This window comes from Candoia aspera, chromosome 3, assembly GCF_035149785.1.
Source record: "Candoia aspera isolate rCanAsp1 chromosome 3, rCanAsp1.hap2, whole genome shotgun sequence".
Taxonomy (NCBI): Eukaryota; Metazoa; Chordata; class Lepidosauria; order Squamata; family Boidae; genus Candoia; species Candoia aspera.
The window spans coordinates 208,540,520-208,564,328 of NC_086155.1; the positions used below are offsets into that span (position 1 = coordinate 208,540,520).

A 23,809-nucleotide genomic window follows, 5' to 3' on the forward strand; every position below is an offset into this window, starting at 1 on the left:
GTGCAAAGATTACTGCAGATGCTGACTGCAGTCAGGAAATCAGAAGACGCTTAATCCTTGGGAGAAGAGCAATGACAAATCTCAATAAAATAGTTAAGAGCAGAGACATCACACTGACAACAAAGGTCTGCATAGTTAAAGCAATGGTGTTCCCCATAGTAACATATGGCTGCGAGAGCTGGACCATAAGGAAGGCTGAGAGAAGGAAGATCGATGCTTTGGAACTGTGGTGTTGGAGGAAAATTCTGAGAGTGCCTTGGACTGCAAGAAGATCCAACCAGTCCATCCTCCAGGAAATAAAGCCAGACTGCTCACTTGAGGGAATGATATTAAAGGCAAAACTGAAATACTTTGGCCACACAATGAGAAGACAGGACACCCTGGAGAAGATGCTGATGCTAGGGAGAGTGGAGGGCAAAAGGAAGAGGGGCTGACCAGGGGCAAGGTGGATGGATGATGTTCTAGAGGTGACGGACTCGTCCCTGGGGGAGCTGGGGGTGTTGACGACCGACAGGAAGCTCTGGCGTGGGCTGGTCCATGAAGTCACGAAGAGTCGGAAGCGACTAAACGAATAAACAACAAGGTTGGCAGGAGCTGGGACTAGCAGCGGGAGTTCACCCCATCACGCAGATTCGAACCGCCGACCTTCCGATCGGCAAGCTCAGCAGCTCAGCGGTTTAACCCGCAGCACCACCACGTCCCTCGTCTTTGCTTTGGCCCCTGCAAAGTTCAGGGCCAGGCCTTCCAAGGATGCCGGGGGAGACCGCGGGATGCCTAGCCTGGCATCCCCTCCCCACAGAGGCTGCAGCCATGATTTGGTGGAAGGGAGAAGGCACGGAAAGGACAGCCGCACAACCTGGGCCTTCAGAGCGCGTTTTGCCCAAGGAAAGCTGAAAGGCGGCTATTATTAGAAATATTATCGTTAGTAGTTCCAGAAAAACATTATGGGAGGAACATGGGAATGCTCTGAGTGGAGGAAGTAGGCAGTTTGCTCCACCCCCACAAGACCTGGAATTCAGAAGCACCCGGTGAGATTGATGGGCGTTCAGGAAAGACACACACGCAAAGCATTGCAGTATTTTACACCGTTTTATTTATGGCTTATGAAGATCAGATTTTAGGTGACCCTCAAATGGGATCCGTCAGTTTCGCAGAGGCAGCCCACCACAGCTGGGCAGATAAACCCCCTGAGTGGATGCAGAATGTCCTCGGAGAAGAATAGGAGAGGGAGGGAGACCATGGCCAGAAGGAGCTATGCGGTTGACTTTGTTGCCGGTCCGAGCGCTGGATGTCTTTCCACCTTGGATGTGGCTGGAGGTGTTGGCAGGACAGGATTGCAGAGAATAAGCTGCCTCCCGTTCCCCAGGGCTTCGAGGGGTGCAGTTCTTGGTGGGTTTTGTCATGCTTTCCATTTATTTCAGAGGCGTGGAAGTCACGCAGCGGGGCTGACCCCCACGAGCCTCTTCTTTCTCCTTGGAGAGAAGGGAGGGGGAGGAAGGGTCCAGCTAGGAAAAATTATTAGGGATTGTTGGAGGAAGGATGTATGAAGTCAGACAGCTCTGTTCCTGAAAAGATGGCAGAACTGTGCTAAGGTGAGGCACACCTGAGGAGTTTGCATTACCTTTTAATATTTTTCAGGAGAAAGGAAATGGGCAAGACTGAGAGTTGAAAAGAGAACAATGGGAGACATGGCAGTTATATAGGACTCGTGTCTGCACCCCCACCCGTTTGTCAGAGGAAGAGGTGCGTTGCGTGTCATCAGTTTTAGACTGTGGGCTCAGGATCCATCAGCTGAAAATAGCCCGCCCCTCCCAGAAGCTTTGTCTGTCTTGACCCTTTCCCGGGTCCTTGCCCTGTTCAAACAGTGCACATGCTACTTGGTACGAAATTCTTAGAATCTGTAGGTTTTATTTGGCAATGACGAGGCATGATGCTGTAGGGGTTAAACAAGACCTACGTCTGTAGCCCGCCATCTGCCCAGGACTCAAGACCTTGCCATGATCTTTTCAGTACCAGCGAAGTAGTGTCAGAGTGCTACGGTACTCGCAGTGTGTGTTTTCTTCACCATGAATATCCACGTCCCCCTCCAGACTCAGATTGGACTAGGTACCTCTGAGCTGGGTTTGCGATCCAGCCTCCCTCTTTAACCGCTGACTCTGGCAATCTTTGCAAGGAAAGGGTGAGCATGATGTTTCTGAAGCTGCCCCATGAGTCTATAGCTTGCTTGCCATTGCCAGCTGCCTATCTTCCAAATGGGCTGGAACGCCGCTGGCAGCTTTCCCATCCCTGGCACTAAACTGGAGGCAGCCGTTGTAGAGTGGAGTCCGACTGAGGCTCTACGTTGCGGGCGCAGGGCTGGTTCTGAGACCCTCTTCCCTCAGGCTCCTTTGCTGCCTCTTGCGTTGTGCAATTTCTTCCCCGTTCTTGATTTACACAGCTGGGACTAGTGCACAAAACTGCCTCGGTCCCGTATTGGTCTGCTCCAGCTCCAGCCTCCAGAGGCCCAATTTTAAAAAGCCGCCTCAGTTGGCGTTGAGCAAGTTATGGACAAGGGTAAGTAGGTGTAAGCAGGATTTTGGTAGGAAAGTCACTCACTTTGCTCGCATGATTATCTTTGCAACGCAGCAGCCGTAGGATGGGGATAAATTCAAAAGAGTGTGTGTGTTCACTGACACTTGGTGAGAGGTTGCACTGGAATGAGGGTCTGAAGGAAAAACAGAATTTGGAGAAGTTCCTGTGCGTTTTAAGTATCATAGAAGGTGTGTGTGTGTGTGGGTGAAAAGATTTAATAAATACAATAAATAGAAGGGGAAGACAGGGTGGACATCCTTCAGGGTGTGATGGTGTAAGAAATGAAACTGGTGAGGTGGAAACCAGGGACTCCCAGGTTAGAGAAGCCATCGAGAGAACGACCAAGTATCCACTGACTTAGACGGCCAGGAGAAAAAGGCCTAGAATTTAAACCCTGGAGCCAAGCTCTATAGAAGGGCTTTCATTTCTGCATGCTGTGGTGGACAGATCTTCCATGTGGCCCTGGCTTCGTTCTTTTCTGCCATAAGGACCCTACCAGGCCAAGTCATGTCTGAGAGCCAATTCTGGAATTGAGGAATTACAGTAAATGTGTGGAGAGGTGAGATTGACAGCTGAGGCCCAGGTGAAGCCCGGCAGGTATCTCTGAATGCCTTCGCTGACAGCTTGTGCCAGGCTGAGCCCTGGATCTTGATATGCCCCTCAAGTGCCGCACCCCCTTTCTCCCATCCCAGTGAAGCGTATCCCTGACTTGGCCACATCTGCTGGGGGCTGCAGGGAGGCCAAGGTGTGGCCGGTCCGGATCCGCAGGAGTGCTGCAGTTAAATGGTGATGTTCTCCTCAAACAATGAGAGCAGTAAAAGGATGGCCCAGCCACCCAGAAGGCCAAGGTTCTGCAAGCCGAAGAGTAGCCAAGGTCGTTTGTCCTTCACATTCATCAGGGCTGGAAGCTGCAGGGAGAGCAGGGAAGACCAGACAGTGAGCAGTAACAGTCATAGTTTATTACTCCGTAATTATACGTCCCTGACTGGATTCAGGGAGGAGAAGGTGCTTTGGGACGCACCAGCCAGGTACAAGGCAACTGTCAGCAATTCCGTAAACCAGATGGGTCTTTGACCTGGCTGCTTGAATCAGGTGCTGGCAGGAGCATCCCCTTCGAAGCACTTTTTCCCTTCAGATCCAAATCACCACATAGCCCTAATTTAAATGTTTTGCGGGGGATCCTCCCAAAGGTGCGAATAGCAACTGCAGGCAAACTGAGCGCAGCAGAATTCTCCTTTGAAATGAGGCACCGGCTGTGTGTGCAGAAACAACCGGCTCTTGTCTGTTTCCTCCTGCTTTTTCAATCTGGAGGGGAGGACACTTGCCTCATTTTAAAGGGGGGGCAGCCCACAATCACTCAGTTTTGGTAACTAACTGCTATTCACCTTTTCCCATGAGAAGTAACTCTCACAGCACCCTCCAAATTTATATTTTAATTGTCGTGGTTCTAAGACCTCCTTTTCCACGCTGCTGCCCTCTAGGCCTCTTGGATTTCAACTTCCATAACTCCCAGCATTGGCCAGGCCGGCTGCCAATTATGGGGCTTGCAGCCACTGGAGGGGCCCCAGTTGGGGAGGGCAGGCCCAGAGAGGCATCTCCTGGGTTGGAACTGGGGGTGACAGGAAGGAGGCGTGACTTACCATATCACACAGGGCCACGTAGAGGAAGAGACCGGTGGCCACTGTGAAAATCCACGCTTCAAATTCCTCCCCGGTGCTCACCGAAAGGGCAATGTAGAGGCCGAGGAAGGCTGTGAGGGCACTTACAAAGTTGAGGAGCAATGCGCGCTTGACACTCAGCCCGGCATGTAGCAGAGCGGCAAAGTCTCCTGGGAAGACGAAAAGGGCCAGATGAGAAAGGGGGGAGTGGCTTTGGCCAGGGCTTGGCTCACTCCTTTGGCCAACACTGGATTGACCTGATGGCTACCCCCTGTCCTTAGGGTGTGGGGACAGAGGCGGGACACCCACTTTCACAACCCCCACACAGTATAGCTGAACTGCCCTCGGGGGCCTAGCCAGCAGCCCTTTCTTAGGAATGACGTTGGGGGAGATTGGGCAAAGAGGTTTTGCTGCTCGAATACGACGCAGCTCTGCTTTCGCCTAGCTCAGCCTCCTCCCGTTGGGTCTGCAGCTCTTCTCCTATGGCAGCTGTGGTCCTACGTCCCTAAAGGGCACCAGTTCAGGAACAGCGGAGCTCCTGGGACAATGCCTGGCACAGGGCCTCCAGCAAGCGGCCAGCTCCATTTTCCAAAACCAGGGAGAAGGTTGTGCCAAAGACTGTATATTGCCAAAGTTGTCTGTAACATTTGTAAATCGGTTTTAACTATTTTAACTCAGAAATGCTAATCTTCTGGGCACTGTGAGCAGATTATATCAGTCCCAGAGGAAGAAAGCCGGGCTCCTTTGCTTCTGGAAATGCGAGATTGCAGTTGGGCTTACAAAGAAAAGGCGTATGTCTGAAACAAAAACCATCGAGAGATCAGCTGGAGAGCCACAAAGTGGACACCTCTGTTGTCTGAACCCCGTTTCCCATTGGAGAACTCTTGGACTCCACCGCCCTGCTGCAGGAAGGAGGCCCTCCGTAGCTGAGCCCTGCCGGTACCCTCCAGCCCCAGGGGCTACCGTCAGCCTCCCCCCCAGCCAACCGCTGACCCCTCTGCAGCCCACCTAGCTCATGGGGCAGTTCGTGACACAGGACCGCCAGCGAGGTGGCCAGCCCTGTCTTCCAGGAGGAGGAGAAAGCAGCCCCCATGGCCAGGCCGTCAGCAAAGTTGTGGATGGCGTCTCCAATGGTGATCATGTACGGCAGCATGCGGAGTTCTGTGGGGCGACACGGGAAGGAGGTTGTTGCAGTGTGAGGTGGGCGAGCCCCCCCAGCTCCCTTCCCCTTCCTCACGTCCACTGAAGAGGCCCCCCAGACGCGTCAGAAGGAGAGGCTGAGGCAGGTTTCCTACACTAGACCAGGGACCCCCAGCCGCTTAAAGGTCCCCCTGCTAGGAAGCCCATCAGCCACACAGTGCTGTATTGCTGTGGCTGTCGTTTAGGGTCAGAGGCCGACCAACTCCAGAGTGACTCTGTTCCAGCAGACCAGGGAAAGTCTCTTCGAGGAGAATCCAGCAGCCTCATCATTACCGTGTGAGCCACTGGGGCCTGTGGGACCAATCCCCACCTGCGTTGGGGTTGGCTTTTTTTTTTTTAATTCCCTTCTTTTTCCAACACGATGCAGATACAGGACCCAGAAAGAGTAGCGGGATGCACTGCAATGTGGAAAATGAGTGGATGAATGGCTGACGATGAAGGAAGAAGAGTCAAATCAAAGCAGTGGCCTTTTTCAAGAAGCTTGGTGAGTTAGGCAGAAATTTGGGGTGTGGAAGCAGCAACATGGGCCTGGACAAGGTGCCTGTTTTGGGGTCTGGATCACCCTATGCTTCTGCCCCGCTGTATCAGCCCCCTAAGCTAGGACCCGGGACAGTGAGCGGGAGGATGGGCCCCTTGGGATTAAGGAGGCTGAAGACAAGATGCCAGGGCTGAGGAGAAAGGGCAGCCCAACGTTTTTCGGGTTTCCACATGAGCTTGAAAAAAAGGTGCCAGAATAATTTTAATGAGTGGATTCTTGAAAACCACAGCATCTTTTTTTCAGACTGGGGCAGAAGCTTGAAAAAAGTCAGGCTGCTGCAGGGGGTAGCAGAGATGGGCCCTCCGTGCACCGTGTTTTCCCAACTCCTGGTCAAAGTGGGTTCAGTCCCTACAAAGGACAAGAAAGCATTCTTCGAGCAAATGCTTGGCGGGGGGATGTGGAATACGAAGGCTCAAGGTTTGCTCCCAGGGAGCCGTTTTCATTCAAGGGTGTCTCAGTGCTGAGCATCTCAGGAAGGATTGGGGCGGGAGGCTGGCATCTTGTCCTCACCCCGGCTGAGTTCCGTCTTCTGCAGCTGCCGGCCAAAATCAGTTTCTTCTGCAGACACCTGCAGGAAAGGATCATGGCAGGAATTCCCTTGAGCAAGACTTTAAGAAAAGGCTGTGTGGGTTCAAGCCCATCCCTGCCTCGGTTAACCAAAAGGTCGTTTTTCTGCCCTGGCCCCTGGCAGAGAGGTGCTCTGTGTCCTGGCCCCTGGACTTCTGCTGTTCTGGACATGGCAGACAAAGTCATGGTCTGCCAAGAGCCCTTTCTCTTGGTGCTGCTCACAATAGCCACGTCTTCTCGGGTGACCAGTTTCTGTAGCTGGGATGGGAGTGCATATTCCCACTCCTCCAAATCCCAACTAAACATTTTAGTCTCTCCCAGAATTCAAAAGCATTTTGGTATATTATCTGCAGTGCCTTTGATCTTGAGCAAAACCGTTTATCCCCTCCTGTCCCAAATTGGCACATCATTTTGTGACATATAGACGATTGCCCTGACACCTAGCAGCTAAACAGCCTGCTCTCACTGTCCTAGTTTGCTGCATGTTTAATGCTTTATGTTAAACCAGTGTTTTTCAAACTTGGCAACCTTAAGATGTATGGACCAACTCCCAGAATTCCCCAGTCAGCCTTGCAAATTCTGGGAGTTGAAGTCCACACATCTTACAGTTGCCAAGTTTGAAAAACATTGTTTTAAACCTTTATACTAAGTCTCAACATAGCCTGCTGCTCCAGAAGGCCCATTTTTCTTCTTTTCAGGTTAAAAAAAGGTGAATCAATTAACAGTGTCATCATCAGAGAAGGGATGTTCCTCTCTGATAGATCCTTTAAAAAGATGCTGAAAATCTAGACAACCCCCAGGGAGTGAGAAAGAGTGAGGATTTTCTGAGCATCTTTGCTACCGCCTGTTGGCCATCTACATCAGGGTGTTATTCTTCTCTCCACCTCAAGTATATGAATGCCGTAATCACATTTTGCCTCTAGATCAGGGTACACTAGAGCCTGGAAGGAAACTGGGAAGTCTCAGTGAAAGGCCTTGGTTTTGATTTTCTGCAGGAGGTTCCAGAATGCTGGAGGGAGCCTCAGCTTCTCAGAATTAGCTGCATCTGGGTGGCACAGGGCAGTGCTTCAGGTGTTGGACTAGGAATGGGGAGAAGGTAGACTTGAAGGTTCAAGTTCCTCTTCAAGCAAGGAAGTCCACTGGGTAATACTGGGTAATTTAGGACTGGCCACCATCTCTCACCCCATCCTACCTCCCAGGGATATTACTGTGGGAAACGATTAGAAGGGAGTGCTTTGTAGACCCTTTGTAGAGGTTGTGGATTCCAGTTGGCCTCATCCCTAAAGGGCCTCCTGGCTGGGGATCATGGAACTTGTAGTCTAGCACCTCTGGATGTTACCAGGTCACCAGGTGCCTCTGGCTGCTTGTGATTATCTGGGGCTCTTTTCCAGGAACGGTGTAAGCTTCAGACTCGTCCCTGACTCATTTAATAAGCAAAGGACCAAGGGAACTGAAAGCCCAGGGGGGTGGACATGAAAATTACCAGATCAGCATTTGAAGCTCCTTTCTCTTGCTTTCTCCTCTTCATCTCATCTTGGTATAACTGCAGGGACAGTCCGTGGTCACACTGGTGGCCCTTGCTGGATTCAGAGGCCCCCTAGGAAGAGGGGAGGGAGGGAGGGAAGATGCATCCATTTGGCATCACAGAAGCACCCATTTCATTTTTAAGAATTTAGCACACAAAGAGATGCAAAGAAATAACATTTCTGGGTGGGGGGAGCTGCAAGTCAAGTTTAAGGGCTGCTACTGTAGACCCAGGCTGCCAATATTTGGAGAGCCACTAGATGGCAGCAACGGGTCTCAGAGAACTCCCCCATAGAGTGTTTTGGCAGCCTCTTGGTGGTAGCCCAATCCTTTCTCAGTGCCACTGTCCAGCTTTAGAACAAGCAAAGCAAAAATAAAGATAATGGCACCCCTGAATAATGTATAGCTCCTTTCAGATGTGGGAGGCCAGGAAGCAGGAGTTCCATACCAGAAAAAAATATAGGTTAAGTCAAAGTAGAGGGAAATAGGAATTTATAGCTAGAGGTCTAGGAGAGTCCAACCCTCCCCCATTTTCCCCCTGGGACGCTGGAAATTTGAGAGGCAATTAGTCCAAGTCCCTACAAAATATCTCCCTCTCTGATGGTCCCTGCCCTGTATTCCAACTTCCTCAAGCAAATGAATACAGAGCAATGTTGCTCAACTGACAACTTTAAGAGGAGTGGACTTTAACGCCCAGAATTCCCCAGCCAGCCATGCTGCCTGGGGAATTCTGGGAGTTGAAGTCCACCCCTCTTAAAGTTGTCAAGCTTGAGAAACGCTGATATAGAGCCTGTGTGCAGTTATATTCTGCAAATTGCTCTGCTGTTACTGTAAGCCATGCTGAGCCTGGGTTCAAGTTGAAAATGGACTTCCTTGACCTGGTGCCCTTCCAAGGTGGGGTTCTCCAGTTCCCTATGAACATAGCTGAATCCTGAAAGAAACAGCCCAAAACCTTTGGAGACCAGCAAGCTGGTAGGGGGGGGGGAGGACTGGAATGAGCTAAGAGTCAGGAAGGGCACCTAGACCCTTGGTCCCTGCTGCTCCCCTTTCTGCTCCCCTGGGAAACTCAGGTGTAAAATAAACAGCCAACTCACCTCATCGTGTGAATGTCCCAGGAGGGTGAAGAATTTCTCCAGGAGGAAAAAGAGATAGAGGCCTCCGAGCACAGCCAGGAGCTTCCACAGTTTGTCATAGCCTTCAGCTCCATGGTGGTCATTGGCGTTGCCCAAATCATGGGAGTGAGAATGGAGGCCCAAGAACTGAAATGAGAAATGGTCCAAGTGTGGTTAGGATCCAGAACAGAATGGGGGGGGGAATCTTTCATAGCACAGAGATCATAAGAGGGCTGGGTCCTGTAGAGCTACTAGTTACACTTTCATTTCTGGTCTGTTCTGGAATACTTTGGGGAATGAACAAAGGCTGTGTTAGAGCCCTGTCATTGCTTCCACTAATGTAAGTGAGCTTGGAGGCCCCCATCAGATCCCCTATCATAGAAAGGGCTTCCCTCACCAAAACCTCTTTCAGCTTGGATCTGGGCCCGCCTGCCAGCCCAGGAATCCACCCTTTTTCTCTCAAACACACTTCCTCCTTCATTCTCATGCCCACAGTGCATCCGTGCAGATGGTAGGAGCCAGCTGGATTGCAGAGACCCACCTAATCCAGCACCCCCTGAGAGCACCATGCCTGTGGCCTTTCCCCTGACCTTCTGGCAGCCTTTCTGAGCTCCCTTCCCCACCTGATGTGCACTGACCTTGGGGATGAGGTGCAGCATGGCATCCCCGGTGAGCGATCCCACTGCCAGGCTGACAAACGTCTGGATCACGTACTGGTAGATGCTGGTGCAGGCCGTGCAGAGCAGAACCACAATGCCAAACAGTGCACACAAGCAGACCACCAGCGTTGCCAATGAGCCGTAGATGTACTCTGGAAAAGGGGGGGCGGGAAGGGATAACATCAAGAAAAGCAGATACCATTATTCCAAGGCAGGGTGGTCACAAAAGGGCACCTCCCATGCAAGCTTTTGTTGATTCTGGATGATTGACCTGCCCAGAGTGAGGGTTTTGAAGGTGTATGTTTTTACTGATGCTAGTTCCTTATGGGGTCAGCCATCCCCCAACCCTGCCTGTCCCCCAGACTAGGACTATGTGCGTTCATGACATCTGGAGGAAGCCAGGTTAGGGAATGATAAAAGTGCCAAACCTGCTTAAGGAGGGCATTCGTTCATTATTTTTATAATTTCTGTCCTCCCTTTCTGCCCATTGAATATCCAAGGCAGCTAGCAGTAAGACATAAATCTTACAAAAAGTTAAAACCATTGTTGAAAGTAACTCAAGGCTTTCTCCTTGATCCAAACCAGGATAGGAACATAGCCAGCCAACAAGCAACCTCTGTTCTTCCTGGTCTTCCTGCATGAGGTTGTCCCACCACCCTGAATGGGACATCCCTCTGAGCTGGAATGGTGTCAAAGAAGCCTCCCCACACCTGTCTCTGGCACCATCCTTTGTCTCCAGGTCATTGGTGGGAAGGCAGGGGACAGGCAGGGACCAGGAACAGAAGCAGCTGAGGCTGGAGAAGGCTTGGCCATGGGGGACACTCACTCTCAGGCTGGCAGAGAGGTGTTTGCCAACGAGGATGCTTGGGGGGAGCACCTCAACTCAGCTCCAAGGCATTCCTAAGGAAGACCTTATCTCCTAGCCTTCAAGCAGGAAGAGTGCGGGCAATGGCAGTTCCAAGGAGAAGGCCTTTTCCCATGTGCCTTAGAAAGCCTGGACTTCTTTAATGGGGCCCTGGATTGCTTGATAGGTTCCTAGTGAGATTAGCATCCCGATCCAAGTGGGTTAAAGCTTTAGAGGCAGAACACCTAAAATTCTGACCAGAAACAACTGGTCAGGATGTGAGTGCAGAAGCTCAAAAAGTCTTCAGCAGCATCCAAGGGAGGCCTCCAAGACATGCTTGATTCTGGACAGAGACCAGCAGAATCTGGGCCCCATTTTCCTGACAGGTTTAGAGAGACCTGGGGCAGGCAGAGCCTCCTGGGGATGGACTCACTCTCAGCCACAGTGAGGTGCCCTTCTACTGGGACATTCCGGGAGGCCATGCAGGCTTTGCTGAGCTGCTGCTGCACCAGAGCTGGGCTCAGGCGGGTGAAATCTGGGCGGGTGATTCCGACAGCATCATCAATCCCATAAATCTTAAAGATGTCGCCAGGACTCAGGCAGACCTGGAAAGAAAGAGATGCCCTTGAGTGAGCAGCACTTGGCTTTATGGGTGAAGGGTCCCCTCACTGGGCATTGATCTGCAGCCATCGGCAAGTGGTGCTCTTGAGCTGCATGCCACAAAGAAGTGCCATGGTGGATTTTGGCTAGGAGAGCCTCAAGAACTGCCAGTCCTGCTTTTTTCCAGCTCAGATGCCAGCCACACAAACCCAGCTCTTCTCATATGATGATCATGATGTGGCTGACCCTCTGCTGGGCTGTGGGGTGGGCAGGGAACAGCTGCCACAATTCCCTCTCAGAAGAGAAGAAGTCAGCCAGAGCCTTCTTCACCATGGTTCCTCCTGGTCAATTCACTGTCTGAATTTTGCTGCACGGTTAGTAGCAGATAATGGCTCTAGCATTCTGAACTATGTGCCCTGCAGAAGCACCCCACAAAGCAACGATTCTTCCTCCCCTTACTTGGAGCAGAGCACCATGGACTAACAGGGACCCAGTCGCTCTTGGGACACCTCCTCCTACTGTGCCTCATCTACAGGAAGAACCTTTTGCTCTGAGATCCTCGTTCAGTAGCTTTCCTGTAGCAACCAAGGTGGTTCTAAACTCATGGGTACTTGGAATTCAGAGCAACAGTTGGAGGCTCTCCCTCAGTGGCAGTCAACAAAATCCACTCAGATTACTAAGGCGTGGGCTCACATGTAGGACTATGCCAGTGTTACAGAAGAACATGCCTCACCGTGTCCCAGATGTTCTGGTGGACATCTTGTTCTTCCAAGCCAGAAGGACTTTGTTTTGAGCGCACCAGAGAACCTTCAGTTCTGTTTCCAGGGGGCTCCACATGGTGATCTGTTTCATTGCCTGTTTCTTTGCCATGGTGATGGTCTGAGTGATCTTTGTGGTCTCCATGATCATGGCCATCCGGGTGATCGTGCGTAGTATTTTCATGTGCATGGTCATGGTGATCATGTGCATGTCCACCATGTGTGTGGTCTCCGTGGTCATGGTCATGTGCATGGTCTCCATGGTCATGGTCATGTGCGTGTCCACCATGTGTGTGGTCGCTGTGGTCATGGTCACCATGTGTGTGGTCGCTGTGGTCATGGTCACCATGGTCATGGCCTGCATGTTGTCCCCTAGGGCCCACCTCCAACTGTACCATTAGTTTGGACAGCCCTGTTGTAAATCCAGAGAAGGCAGAGGTCATTGTACGTTCTTGGGGACCCACTTCCCATCCTACCTGTTCTTCTACGCTAACCTTCCCAATTTGGCATCCTCTAGATCTGTTGACCACTGAACAGCCCTCAACAGCTTGAACTAACATGGCCCAAAGCCATTAAAATCATGGGAGCTGAGTCCATCTGGGGGGATGTTCTGATCTCTTTACTTGGGGCACTCCCTCAAGGGTGACCTGCAATCCAATCAAACTATAGTCTGTTATGGGCTTGACCGTCTCTCCTAAACCTTTGGCCATGCTGACTAGGAAGTGTTGAAACCCAGCACATCTGGAGAGCATCCTGTTAGGGAAGTTCTGCTTTTATCTTAATCTCATAACATGGCAAGAGATCTCTTCGAAACAGGTTTCCCAAGGCCAGGGGTCCTGGGTTGGCGCCAAAATGGGGCAGCCTTGAGAACTGGAGCCCCAAGGCAGGGGGCCACAAATCCTGGGCCGCTCTCTCCCTAGTCCCAACGCAAGCATGTAAGCCACGGCCCGGAGACCTACCTGCCAGGGTGAGGTTCTGAGTCTCGTTGCTGTGGCGCTGAAAAATATAGTCCAAAAAATAGTCCTGATGAGGGAGCGCATGGAAGCAGCTTCCTTGTAACACGTGGTAGGAGAGAACCGCCAGCACCTGCCCAGCTGGATCCGATGCTGCCTGGTGGGAAACGGACGTGCTGTTTTCAAGGATCTGGTCCACTTCTACGCAGGGCTGGGGAGCAAAGGAGAGTGGATGAGAAAGCAGGCCGGGCTTCCGACGTTTCCCAGCTCGGCCCTTATTTCCTCCAGCTATGGACGAAGAGTGACTAATAAACACAATTAACGAATTCATACTGCCATGCGTGGCAAGATCTGAGAAAAAGCAGCAGATAGAGGTGGAAGAAGGGAAAACAAGGGTGGGATTTGGCCCTAGCAGTGATTTTAAAACCTTTCCTGTGACTCTACTTTCTTCACAACAAGAACTAGACGGTTGGTCTCATCCTGTTTAGAGACTGGTTTCCCCATGTTTAAAGGGTTAAAGAATGACGGCATCTTCCCGTAGAAGCAGTCCTGCTTGCAGCCTTGAAGATTTTTTTCTCCGTGTAATTCTTAAGCTAACAGATTTGTAAATCTGTCACTTTAAGAATTACACGGAGAAAAATTCCTATTGCCTCAGATGTGGGATTTTTGTGCAACTTCAGAGGCTGCTAGCTAACTACTCATTGTTACTTAAAATAGCATGGAGTTTTGCTTTGGGTAAGCATTTTTAAGACATGTCTGGCCCTTTTCAGGTGGGGTCTTCCTTCTCCCCTCTGAACCCTTGTGGGCCATGAACTTTCCCAAGCACATGATCCTGTCAAAAAGTTTCAGCTTTATCCACAGCAGGTCTGCACATTTCCTGGAGGAAAATACACTGCCCCAGCATCCCAGCTGCAGCTTCCCAGTGTCCGCAAGCATTCGTTGTCTGGAAAAATCGGGGGCATCTTTGCAAAAATGGAATGGTCTCCCCCTGCCCCTGAGAGTCAGAGGGCACCAACTTTCTTGGCCTTCTGCAAGGCCATTAAGACCTGGCTTAGGGCCAGGATATTGGGGAGCCCAGTATACGGGTTGATTGATTTATTAATTATGTGCCATCAAATTGTTTTCAACTCCCAGCAACCAAATTAATAGGTTTTCTCCATGGCGATACACACACGCGTAGCTTGGACGTATGACTCATGTTATACGGTGCCTCGGTTTCCTTTTGTACTGGATTACTTTTAACTCTATCTTTCTTTGGATATGGAGGTGTTTTATGTTGGTTTTTATAAACTCCTGTTAACTGCCCAGAGTGGTAGATTTACAATGGGTGGCCATATGCATTTCTAAATAAATCAGTGAAAATATTTTAAACTCTTATCGGCTGACTTGGATTCTGAATGTATAGGGAGCGGCTTGTGCGGTGGCAGAGGAAAGCCACTTCAGCTGTGGGACGTTGGCCCTGCAGGGGCTGCGTCAGCTCCCACTAGGCCTCTGAATACAATTCCAAGTCCTGGTGGTCATCTACGGAGCCCTCCGTGGCTCGACTACCAGTTGTCTTTAGGACCAACTTCCTGCTGGATCCACCCATCCCACGTGGCCAGCCCAGGAGGTGTTGGCCCCGGTCCCCCATTCCAGGGGCTGCACAGGAAAGGGTCCAGGAGACAGGCCTTCTCTGAGGAGGGGGGCCTCCTCAAAACCCTGATGCAACAGCCTCTCCCTGGAAATCTGGACCAACGTTGCGTTACTGGCCTTCGAAGGCCAGCTGAAGCCATGTGGTTTCTCCAGGGTCTGGAGCTGTAGTTCATTGCTTAGGGCTTCTGGCGGCTGTGGGGGTTTTAGGGCTAATCTGGACTTTATCTGCAGTATTGCTGCATCTGTTTTTACGGAGCAGCTTGTTGATTGTGTGACGGTTGGGGCTTATTGATTTTATGACTCTGAATTGCCAGGAGTCAATCTGAGCTTGGCGGCCCCTAAATGCTGATATCTATATGGCAGTGTTTCTCAACCGTGGCTGCTTGAAGTTTTGTGGACTTCAACTCCCAGGATTCCCCAGCCATCTTCAGGTCACCAAGGCTGAGAAGCACAGCCATATGGAGATGTCTCCCTCCTCTCCTACAGCTGTTCCCACACCAGCGATCATCCCCCTCCCTTACCTCCTCTTTTTTGGCAGCCTTGATGTTTCTGTGGATGAGCTGCATCTGCAGTGCCACTTTCTCTGGGGTGGGTCCGGTCGTGGGGTTTCCACCGAAGAACCTGGCTTGGAAAGCACGGACCTCGGTCGCCCAACGTCTGTCAGTCACCGCCTGGCAGGCTGCCAGGGGGTCAGAGAAGTAGAACACCAGCCCGGCAGAGAAGGGCACCAGCTCCAGGGATGTGAGGTTGGCCCCCTCAGAAGCTGTCTTTCCCACCAGTTCAAAGATGTGTGGGGCAGAGATGCACTGCAGGAGAGGAGAGGAGAGGAAGATTGGCATTGTCTAGTAAAAAGTTCTGTGTCATTCCAAAAGCGGCATGTTTTGAAACCAGCCCCCAGGTCCACTTGTCCTCAGCAAACATGGGCTCTAGCAGATTTATTCCAAAATGGGTCGCAACACGTTGGAGGAAGAACAACTCTGGAATGTATGGAGATGAGGTTAGTTTCTGCCAAGCAGAGTCTGGCAGCACCTTCAAGATTCCCCAGCCCTAGCCAGGGTTACCATCAGCTGCACCTGCTGGCCAAGAGGCTGACGGGCAGGTTGGACCACATCCAGCTCCTTCACAAGCATGAGAAAGGGGAAGAAAGAGTTATAGGACTGGTGCTCCTTATCATTGCTCTGGCCACTTCCTTCCCTCCTGGTGCTTTTTTAAAAAGCTGAACTTGAAACGGGAAAAGAAGAAAAGGAAAGTGGGAGAGGGTCCCCACAGCTTCACGGCTGGGCCAGGTCGCCCTTTGCACAATGATGCCCTGGGATTTTCTGGAGTCCCCCATCCAATACTGACCAGACTTGCTCCTGATGCTTCATTCAATCTTGGGCTGGGGCGAAGGAAAGGCCCCGGCCAGGGAAGCCGGGGGTTGCCAGGCTGTGCCAGAAATGCCAGGGAGCTGCCAACGAGGAGCTCATAGCAGGATGGGGGCTAGCCAAGCCCTACTGCGCAGATTTTTCCACAGCCAGATTCAGGAGGCCTCTCCTGCAGGACGCTATCGAGTCACCCAGCCTGGTACCCTGTGGTGAGCTTATCCCTATTTGAAACTTTCCAAACGGGCACTGATTTATTTTTATTTGCTCCTCCAGTACACCAGTGACCTCTTGGACCTGGCTTTCCTGACCCACAGCCAGGGGTCTCCGCAGGGTGTGGTCCAGAAGGCCAAGATGGCACCACAGCAGTGCAGTTGAATCTCCACCTGTTTTTACTATGCGTCACACATAAAAAATGGGCAGAACTTCAATTGCGCCACTGTGGTATCATCTTGATATTTTTTGGACCACACGCTGCGAACCCTTCAGGAGTACAAGCGTAGCTCTGCTCCCCACCTCGCTCATCTCCCTCATTCCAGCCTTGGGCTGTCCCTTCCAGTGCCTCCAAGTCATCCTGCCCTCCCAACACCATCCAGGCCTCCCTTTGTGCCTGCAGCCGCTCATTGGGTCTGGCAATCCGGCCTGTCACAACCAGCTTGTGTACCTTGCTTGGATCTTCCCCCCATTCTTGCATTTCACTTTCTCACTGTGAAACAAGGTGGATCCGGACAGGGCACCCACCTACCCACCCAATGGTCAGCCCTGCAGAAAAAGGGCCTGTGCAAAATCTGGGCCCTTGCAGGTGCATGTGTGAATTCCAGCCTGCCTTGGAGCTGAGGATGGACCCAAACCCAGATCTCCTCACTCCAGCCCTTAAGCATTATCTCCTGACTCTGCACCCCTTTGTAAACTGCCAGGGGCCAGAGGGAGGAGCATCTGGGGCCACTCCCCACACATACAAGTCGGGTGTCCCTCCATAGCTGTGACTGCCTTTAGAAGGTTTTGGACAGGGGCCCTGGGTCCCCAGAGACCCCACTGGTTTAGCTGTTCCTGGCTGTGTCCCTCTGCTGGGTTCAGCTACAGCACCCTCCCCTCTCTTTGGCTGGCAGGGATGGAGCCCCACATATCTGGAGGGCACCGATTGGGGAAGATTGGCACAGGCAGAAAGCCCACTGCAGACGGAGCATCGGGTCACTTTGGGATGGGCACAGGAGCTGTAGTTGGGCTCCAAAGCTCCACCCAGAAAGGGTGGGAGACAAAGAAATGGTCTGCTCCTTCTCCAGCCTTTAGGACCCTCAACATAACCCCAGAGGGGCATCCCAGGCCCTCTGGAATGAGGCTTCCCAAGGTCGCTCCAACAGTGGTTGCCTCCTAAGGCATTCCTTGACACCCTCCCAACGGTGGCCAGTGAGACCTTTCCCCAAAGCTCTGTGCCCCCACCCCCATTCTGATGGGCATTAGGTCATGAAGGCCAGCAGCAGCGGTGGCTGAAACAAAGAGGTCTCCGAGATCCATCCCAGCAATTTGAGAAATCGGGTGACCTCCGGGCACAGAAGCCCCATCAGCAAAACCCTGGACAACCCCAGTCGTGCTAGGCTCCCTTGGCCCAGTTTTCTCCCAGCCCTTGTAATGTGAGCGCTTCAGAAACAGCTTGTTTGAAGCAGTCTGTCCTAATCTGGCAGCTCCCTGGGATGGTTGTACCTCTCCTGACTCAGCTGGGGGTGCTGGGAACTGTAAACAGACATGGCTAGGGGACATCCAGCAGAGGAGAATGCCATTGGAGGAGAAAAGTGGATGGTGAACTACAACTGTCTGTCTGTGTGGTGAGGAGGGGCAGACAGCTTTGGGACATGAGCACTGCCTGCAATCCAAAGTCACTTTCAGATGGTCTTGCCCCCCAGGCAGTTTCCATTGTAATGAGAGAGACGTTTTTGGCATTTGATTCCAATTTCTTTGGCTGGTATGGTTAGGGGAAAAAAAGTACTACATTTACAGGTGTCCCTCACAATTAAAAACAATTGAGTAATGTTTAAATGCCAACAGAAAATGTACACTGGGGGTGGAAAGGAATTAATTAAATTAAGGTGCAGAGACATCACTCTGACAGCAAAGGGTCAAAGTCTTGATTTCCCCATCCAGCTGGGAAAGCTGGACCACCAAAACAAAGACATTGGATGTCTGGATTGTGATGCTGGAGAAAATTGCTCACCACAAGAAGAGTAAATCCGTCTGTCTGAGATGAAATATAACAAAACAGTTCCCTGGAAGCCGTAACAGTGAAGCTAACGCTTAAATATTTAGGGCACATAATGATAAGGAAAGTGTCATCAGAGGAGGCAGATGAAAAGAGGCCGAGAGAAAACAAGATGGTGAGACTTCAACTCCCAGAATTCCTCAGCCAGCATTGTGGACTTCAACTCCCAGAATTCCGCCAGTCAGCATGCTGACTGGCGGAATTCTGGGAGTTGAAGTCCACACCCCTTAAAGTTCCTGAGGTTGAGAAACACTAGACCGAACAATGATGCAGAGGAAAGGCTTTGGGTGTAATCTGGAAGAGGAGTTAATGATCTTCTGGATTCCTGATGAGCCTGAAGTGCTACAGAGTGTTCTTGCAAGTAATGCCCAACCCCTTGCCAGAAAGCAAACATGCTCTGGATGTCTGCCTGCAAAGTAAATGGGAGGCGTAAATCGTCAGGCCTGGGAGGGTGAGGGAAGGGGTACTTAGAAAAACTGCCACTCCCATTCCCAGGGCCGCAACTAGGGGGAGGGGGCAACCGGGCATGTGCCCCGGGTGCTGCGCTGGGGGGGCACCAAAATGGGAGCGGAATCCATGTTTGCCCCGGGTGACACAGGCCCGAGTTGCGGCCCTGTCCATTCCATCATTACAAGTGAAAGAAAACATGGTCCAATTCTTTTCCAGGCTGGCAGAGAAGGTACCCAAGATTCGCTCTCTATTTCCTGCTCCCCTTCCCTCTCCTCTTTTCCTCTTCTGGCACCCAAAAGCAACTAAGATGGCACATTCACACTAACAGCAGCTAGAGCACCAGTTTGGTGTAGTGGTTAAAGGCACCAGGCCAGAAACCAGGAGACGGTGAGTTCTAGTCCTGTCTTGGGCATGAACCCTGGGTGAGTTTGGACCAGTTATTCTTTCTCAGCCCCAGGAAGAAGGTGACAAGGGCTTTGGAAGCTGCAAGAAAACTGCGTGGATTTGACAAGGCAATTGCCAGAAGTCAAGACTGACTGGAAGGCATGCACACACAGGCTTGCAGAAATTAGTCAGAGAAGCCTGCTTCAATACTGCAAATTCTTGGAGATCAGGCTGCCCTTAAAGGCACAACCCTTGGGACTGGGCTGGTACTTGCAAGAGAAGCCATCCCACGGCTAACTGAACCATGATGGATCCAGGTAACCCAATTTGTGCACTCTTCTGCACAAATTTTAAAAAGTTGTCTAAAGTTTGCACGCCAGCATAAAACGTATAGACTGGATTTGCACAAGATGTGCCATGACGCCAAAAATGGGGAGGAGTGGCAGGGCAAATGTGGGACTTTGGTGCTTTTGTTGCTTGGCTGAGGAAGCTCCACAGCAGCCCTAGAGAAAATGGGGGGGGGGGGCAGAGAAGACTGTAAGCAGAGAAAGCTCTTGGGGCTTTATTTGGTCCTGACAGAGCAGGGTTTTTCAGCCTTGGCATCTTTAAGATGTGTGGACTTCAACTCCCAGAATTCCCCAGCCAGCCTTGCTGGCTGGGGGATTCTGGGAGTTGAAGTCCACACATCTTAAAGTTGCCAAGGTTGAAAAACACCGCATTGGAGACTGCCTGGGGGATGGCTGTGTCGGATTTCTGCCTCACCGATGTCCCAACAGGGAAAAGAACCTTGATCTCCAGCATCTCTCCTTCTGGAGTACCAGTCCTACAGCACGGGTGACCACAGGGCGCGGTCAGAAAGGTCAAGATGGTAGCTGCAACGGTGTGATCAAAGCTCTGACTGTTTTTTCTGTGCGTCCCGGCTGCCAAGCTGACCTTTTTGCCCGCACCCTGTGGTCCTTATCGGCCCACCAAAATGTCCCAGAGGAAGTCCTGCCAAGGAACCTGCCAAGAAACCTCCATGGGGGGGGGGGGGTCCAGGTTCGACTGCAAAGAGACGCCACTTCCTCACTAAGGCGACTGGACGCCTGGGGTGGGTGATGGGCGAGTCAACTCCAGCAAGGTGCCATCTGCTCAAACCCCTTTCTTGGCACCAGGAGGAAAGGATGAAAGGGCGCTCCTGCCTTCCCCAGCAGTCTTTCTCCCTCTCCCTCTCCCTCCCCCTCACCGAAACACTTTTCGGTCTCCTGCGCAAACGTGCACAACCCGTTTGGGCAAGGAGTCTCCGTGCCACCCTTTCACACTGCTCTCCTGGAAGGCAAGAGAGCTCTGAGCCTTTTGCTTACGGCTGGATTGGGGTTTCTGGCTGAAGTCATATTTCCCGTTCTTCTGCGGAGAGACTGCCTGGGAATAGGTGCAAGATCTCTTCCTGCCTTAGCTTTATAGCAGTGTTTCCCAACCTTGTCAGCTTTAAGATGGGCGGACTTCAACTCCCAGAATTCCCCAGACAGCCATGCCGGCTGGGGAATTCTGGCAGTTACAGTCCACACCTCTTAAAGCTGACAAGGTTGGGAAACACTGCTTTATAGGCAGAGATGAGCAGGCAGTTTGCCTGGGCTGCTTCTGGCCATCCTGGGCCCAAGGCCAAACTTCCTTCAGAGTAACTCCCTGTCTGAAATTATTTTTTTCAGCTCACAATCCCCTCCCAACTTGCCCCTCACCCTGCAGAGATCTTTTGATACTTTCACTGTTCAGCCCTGAGTCTTTTTTCAAACAAAATCCACACTTAGATGGAAAGGTCCACTTCACCGGCCCTTTGCCCCTACCGTAAAAATGCCAACTTTCCTCCACCTCCGAGTCTTCCCCCTGCTGGCTGATTAGTAATCAGGGATTACTGTGGCCTTCAGCTCCGAGATGCTGTTGGGTCAACTGAGGGATGGGAGAAGTTCCTGAACCTTCCTTCCTGGGGGCGCAGGAAGGGAATTTCATCGCCTTCCAGTAGCTTCCCCATCTGCAGAAGTGTGGGGTTACAGTGCCCATGACTCCCAGCCGCAGACATCGCTGTCCACCGGCTTGGGGAAGACTTCCCTCCAACGTTTCCCACTTCGTGACAAAAGCCTCGCGCTTGTCCTGACCGACTCCAGGCGCGTGACACACGCACCCCCGGCCCCCTCTCCCCGCCACACCCCCGAGGGACTCCCTCCGCAGGCTGCCCCCTCTTGCTTTCAGCCCCCCGGCCCGTTCCTCGGTTCGTGGACGGCGAGACGTCCGCCGCGGTCGGCCAGCCAGCCCCAAGCCAGCCCCCGCCGCTTCCCCGGTGGCAACACATTTCCCGAAGAGTCAGGAACTCTTTGGGACGCCGCGGTCTAGGTCTCCGCGCATCCGATGAAATCCCGCGAAACTTCTGCCCGGGAATCGAGCCAGGAAAGGCGCGAGCAGGAGCCTCCTGGCTTGCGGCTGCCGCAGACGAAAGCAGCTCTCTTCCTCCCAAGTCCGACGGGCGGGTGTGCCCGAGCCCGGCCTGTCCGAGCGGACGGCAGCCTGGCTGCTCCCGGGCTCGCGCGCGCGCGCCTGCCGAGGAAGCCAGGCGGCCGGGGGGCTGCCGGAGGGGGGCGGCGCGGTCCCTGGCCGGGAGGGTCGCGCCGGAGTCCCGCTCCGCCGCCTGCCTTCGCCTTCCGCCTCTCCCGCCCTCCAGCAGCTGCGGCCGCGGCCGCTGGGTCGCGTCCTGCCCGGCGCCCGAGCCCTTTGCCCCCGCGCTGGAGTTTGACCCGGCCCCCCGAGCTGGAAGAGGGCAGGAGGTCTCCGCCCGCCCGCCGCCCGTGGTTACCTTTCCACACGGCCCTGCGGGGCACTGCACCCGGGCCGCGGCGATATTTAACAGGACATCCACCGAGCGGCGGGGCAGAGCGCCTGGGCGGCTGGAAGACAGGAGCGTCCCCAGCTCCAGCACGGCGGGCTCCCGGGGGGGTCCTGGCGCCGCCGCCCCCAGCAGGCAGAGCAGCACCAGGGGCAGCCGGGCGAGGGCCATGGCGGGCGCGGCGGGGGCTCGGCGGCGGCGTCCCCCAGAAAGGTTCGGAGCAGGTGCTCGGGCGGCGAGGTCCCGGTGGCTCGCTCAGCCGCCTGCTGTGATTGGCTCCGGGTGAAATGGCCCCAGGTTAACCATTCCACGAAACCTGTCTGGCTCCTCAGATCCCTCGCCCAGATAGGGAGGCAGGTCTAAGCGAGGGGGCAGCGCTGCCGCGGAGCAGCGAGGTGGGGCCAGGAGGGCCAGGAGCAGGAGGCAGGGCGGCCGGGAGGAAGGGACGGCGCCCGGCCTCTTGCTCAACCCTCTGGCTGAGCTCACCCACCGCACGTCCGTCCGCCCCGTCGGGGGCGGCAGAGGCGCTTGGCTCTTACTTAACCCCGGCTGGCGGGGGAAGCAGGGGAGGCAGGGAACTCCCTTTCCAAGCTGGGCTGAGTCATTTGTGCGGCTTGGGGGGATTTTAAAAAGCTACCTGATCGGTAAAGTAATTCTGGTCCAACCAGGGCTCTGTTGCAGGCCAGGTGCCAGTTCCAGGCCAGATGGAGAACCAGGGGACGGTGCTTTGGTGTTTTTAAAGAGAGAGCACAGAGCCATCGAAGGACTCTGCACACATTTAGAGGCCCTTCCCCTTCCCACCAAATGCATCTTTGGGAGCAAGGACCTTCCTGATGCTCAGAAGAGGAGACAAAACGAAGGAGACACACATCTGGAGGCAAACTCACAGGGAAAATTAAAAAGGGCCTTCAGATCAGCAGAGCAGCCAAAGACAGGCTTTCCATTTGCATAAGAGAAGCAGTGACTGCTAGCAAAAGTTGGGATGGTGCTTGTGAAAGCAGCCTTGTGACACATACTCTGTCCCTCTCTCTCTCTCTCTCTCTCACGCACACACACACAAACCCACACAAGTGGCAGGGTGGAGAGAAGCGGCTACAGATGTAGCAAGGAACAAGGCACAATAGAAAGCCTTGACGAACTGGGTGCAGAGGGATTTTGGCAGATGCCATTTCGCTCTGCTCTGCTTTCGAGCAACGTTGGTGTTTCAGACCCATCACCGGTTGTGACAAGCGACAAAAATGTCACCAGGGCTGGCCCTTGTGTTCATTTCTGCTCAACAGTTGCCTCAACTTTCCCTTCCTCTGATTCTTCAGAAGTAGGTAGAGGGGGTTTGACTCAGCTGGCTGCTTTCAGTTTTAACCACGGGATGACACAAGCCTTTTTCAGCTGCTGGGTGTGAAACGTGAAACTCCGAGGTGTTCTGAATTGCCAGCCACCTCTCCATCAGGCAGGCAGGCAGGCTTTGGAGCCAGCAGGAGAACTGCAGAGTCCCTGGACCGCTCGTTCTTACCGGGGAACAGAAACCGCGTTCGTTGGCCGAGGCCCCATCGAGGCACTGGAGCCCCATGCGTGGCCACATCCGAAGCGGCTGCACAGGACATTTCTGGGAGGAACTGAAGATTCAGAACAGAAAAAGGCCAACAGCCTTCAACAAAGGCCTATTCAGAGAGAGGAGTATCAGACTAAGATCTTTATTTTATTTATTTGTATTTCAAATTTCTATCACCACCCATCTCTCCCGGAAAGGGGACTCTGGGCAGTATCTTTCCTCCATAGCCAGGGTGCTTGCCAAGGGTAAGGCCAGCCTTCCCCAACCTGTGCTTCCTGGAAATTGGACTGGAACCCCATCATCCCCAGCCTAAATTTCCTCTCTCAACAAGTACTGGCTGG

At 52.8% G+C, this 23,809-nt stretch overlaps 1 protein-coding gene across 2 annotated transcripts; it reads right to left on the reverse strand.

The window, feature by feature from the left end:
- Positions 1-2,770: 2,770 nt before the first annotated feature.
- Positions 2,771-22,105, reverse strand: SLC39A4 (solute carrier family 39 member 4). Of its 2 annotated transcripts, XM_063299765.1 has the most exons (12): positions 21,890-22,105; positions 15,138-15,422; positions 12,991-13,195; positions 12,007-12,443; positions 11,107-11,278; positions 9,809-9,981; positions 9,153-9,317; positions 8,018-8,131; positions 6,478-6,535; positions 5,238-5,390; positions 4,212-4,399; positions 2,771-3,479 (listed from the first exon to the last, which is right to left on the reverse strand). In XM_063299765.1, the coding sequence occupies exons 1-12, from the start codon at positions 22,088-22,090 to the stop codon at positions 3,351-3,353; spliced, it is 2,280 nt and encodes a 759-aa protein (XP_063155835.1). In that variant the 5' UTR covers positions 22,091-22,105; the 3' UTR covers positions 2,771-3,350. The 2 variants fall into 2 exon arrangements, with proteins under 2 accessions (XP_063155835.1, XP_063155836.1); XM_063299766.1 differs by lacking the exons at positions 9,153-9,317; positions 9,809-9,981; positions 11,107-11,278; ... (2 more) ...; positions 15,138-15,422; positions 21,890-22,105 and having other exon boundaries at positions 6,478-6,575; positions 8,018-8,127.
- Positions 22,106-23,809: the final 1,704 nt, after the last annotated feature.

Bases quoted from the DNA above. Each gene is read 5' to 3' on its own strand.
- SLC39A4 (XM_063299765.1), bottom strand. From the start codon at position 22,090: ATGGCCCTCGCCCGGCTGCCCCTGGTGCTGCTCTGCCTGCTGGGGGCG. The intron at 9,318-9,808 runs GTCAGTGCACAT...TTCTCATTTCAG, and splicing joins TGCTGCACCTCATCCCCAAG to TTCTTGGGCCTCCATTCTCA. The intron at 4,400-5,237 runs GTGGGCTGCAGA...TCGTCTTCCCAG, and splicing joins CGAACTGCCCCATGAGCTAG to GAGACTTTGCCGCTCTGCTA.